At 38.0% G+C, this 213-nt stretch overlaps 1 protein-coding gene across 1 annotated transcript in view; it reads left to right on the top strand.

Moving 5' to 3' along the window:
* Positions 1-213, top strand: part of LOC119590419 (relaxin receptor 1-like) — a 76,537-nt gene that overhangs the window by 449 nt on the left and 75,875 nt on the right. Inside the window, exon 3 of the mRNA XM_037939085.1 lies at positions 110-177. Coding sequence (XP_037795013.1) covers positions 110-177 — 68 coding nt within the window. The remainder of the gene's footprint in view (positions 1-109; positions 178-213) is intronic.

Below are 213 nucleotides of genomic sequence, written 5' to 3'. Positions count from 1 at the left end.
AGACACTGTGTATCTTATAAAGAGAGCAAGATTTGATTCTTTAAAGTACAGTATTAGTGACTGAGCTATAACTACATAATATGTATACTGAATTTACATTTCGTGGCAGGTACTTCGAACGGTTTCGATACTGCAGTTATCTTCCGCATGTTCCAGACTGCAGGCCTAAGACAGACGGTATGGAGGTTTTTACTTACAACAAAGATACTGCGT

This window comes from Penaeus monodon, chromosome 27 (genome assembly GCF_015228065.2).
Source record: "Penaeus monodon isolate SGIC_2016 chromosome 27, NSTDA_Pmon_1, whole genome shotgun sequence".
NCBI lineage: Eukaryota > Metazoa > Arthropoda > Malacostraca > Decapoda > Penaeidae > Penaeus > Penaeus monodon.
This window is presented reverse-complemented; position numbering and strand designations above follow the sequence as displayed.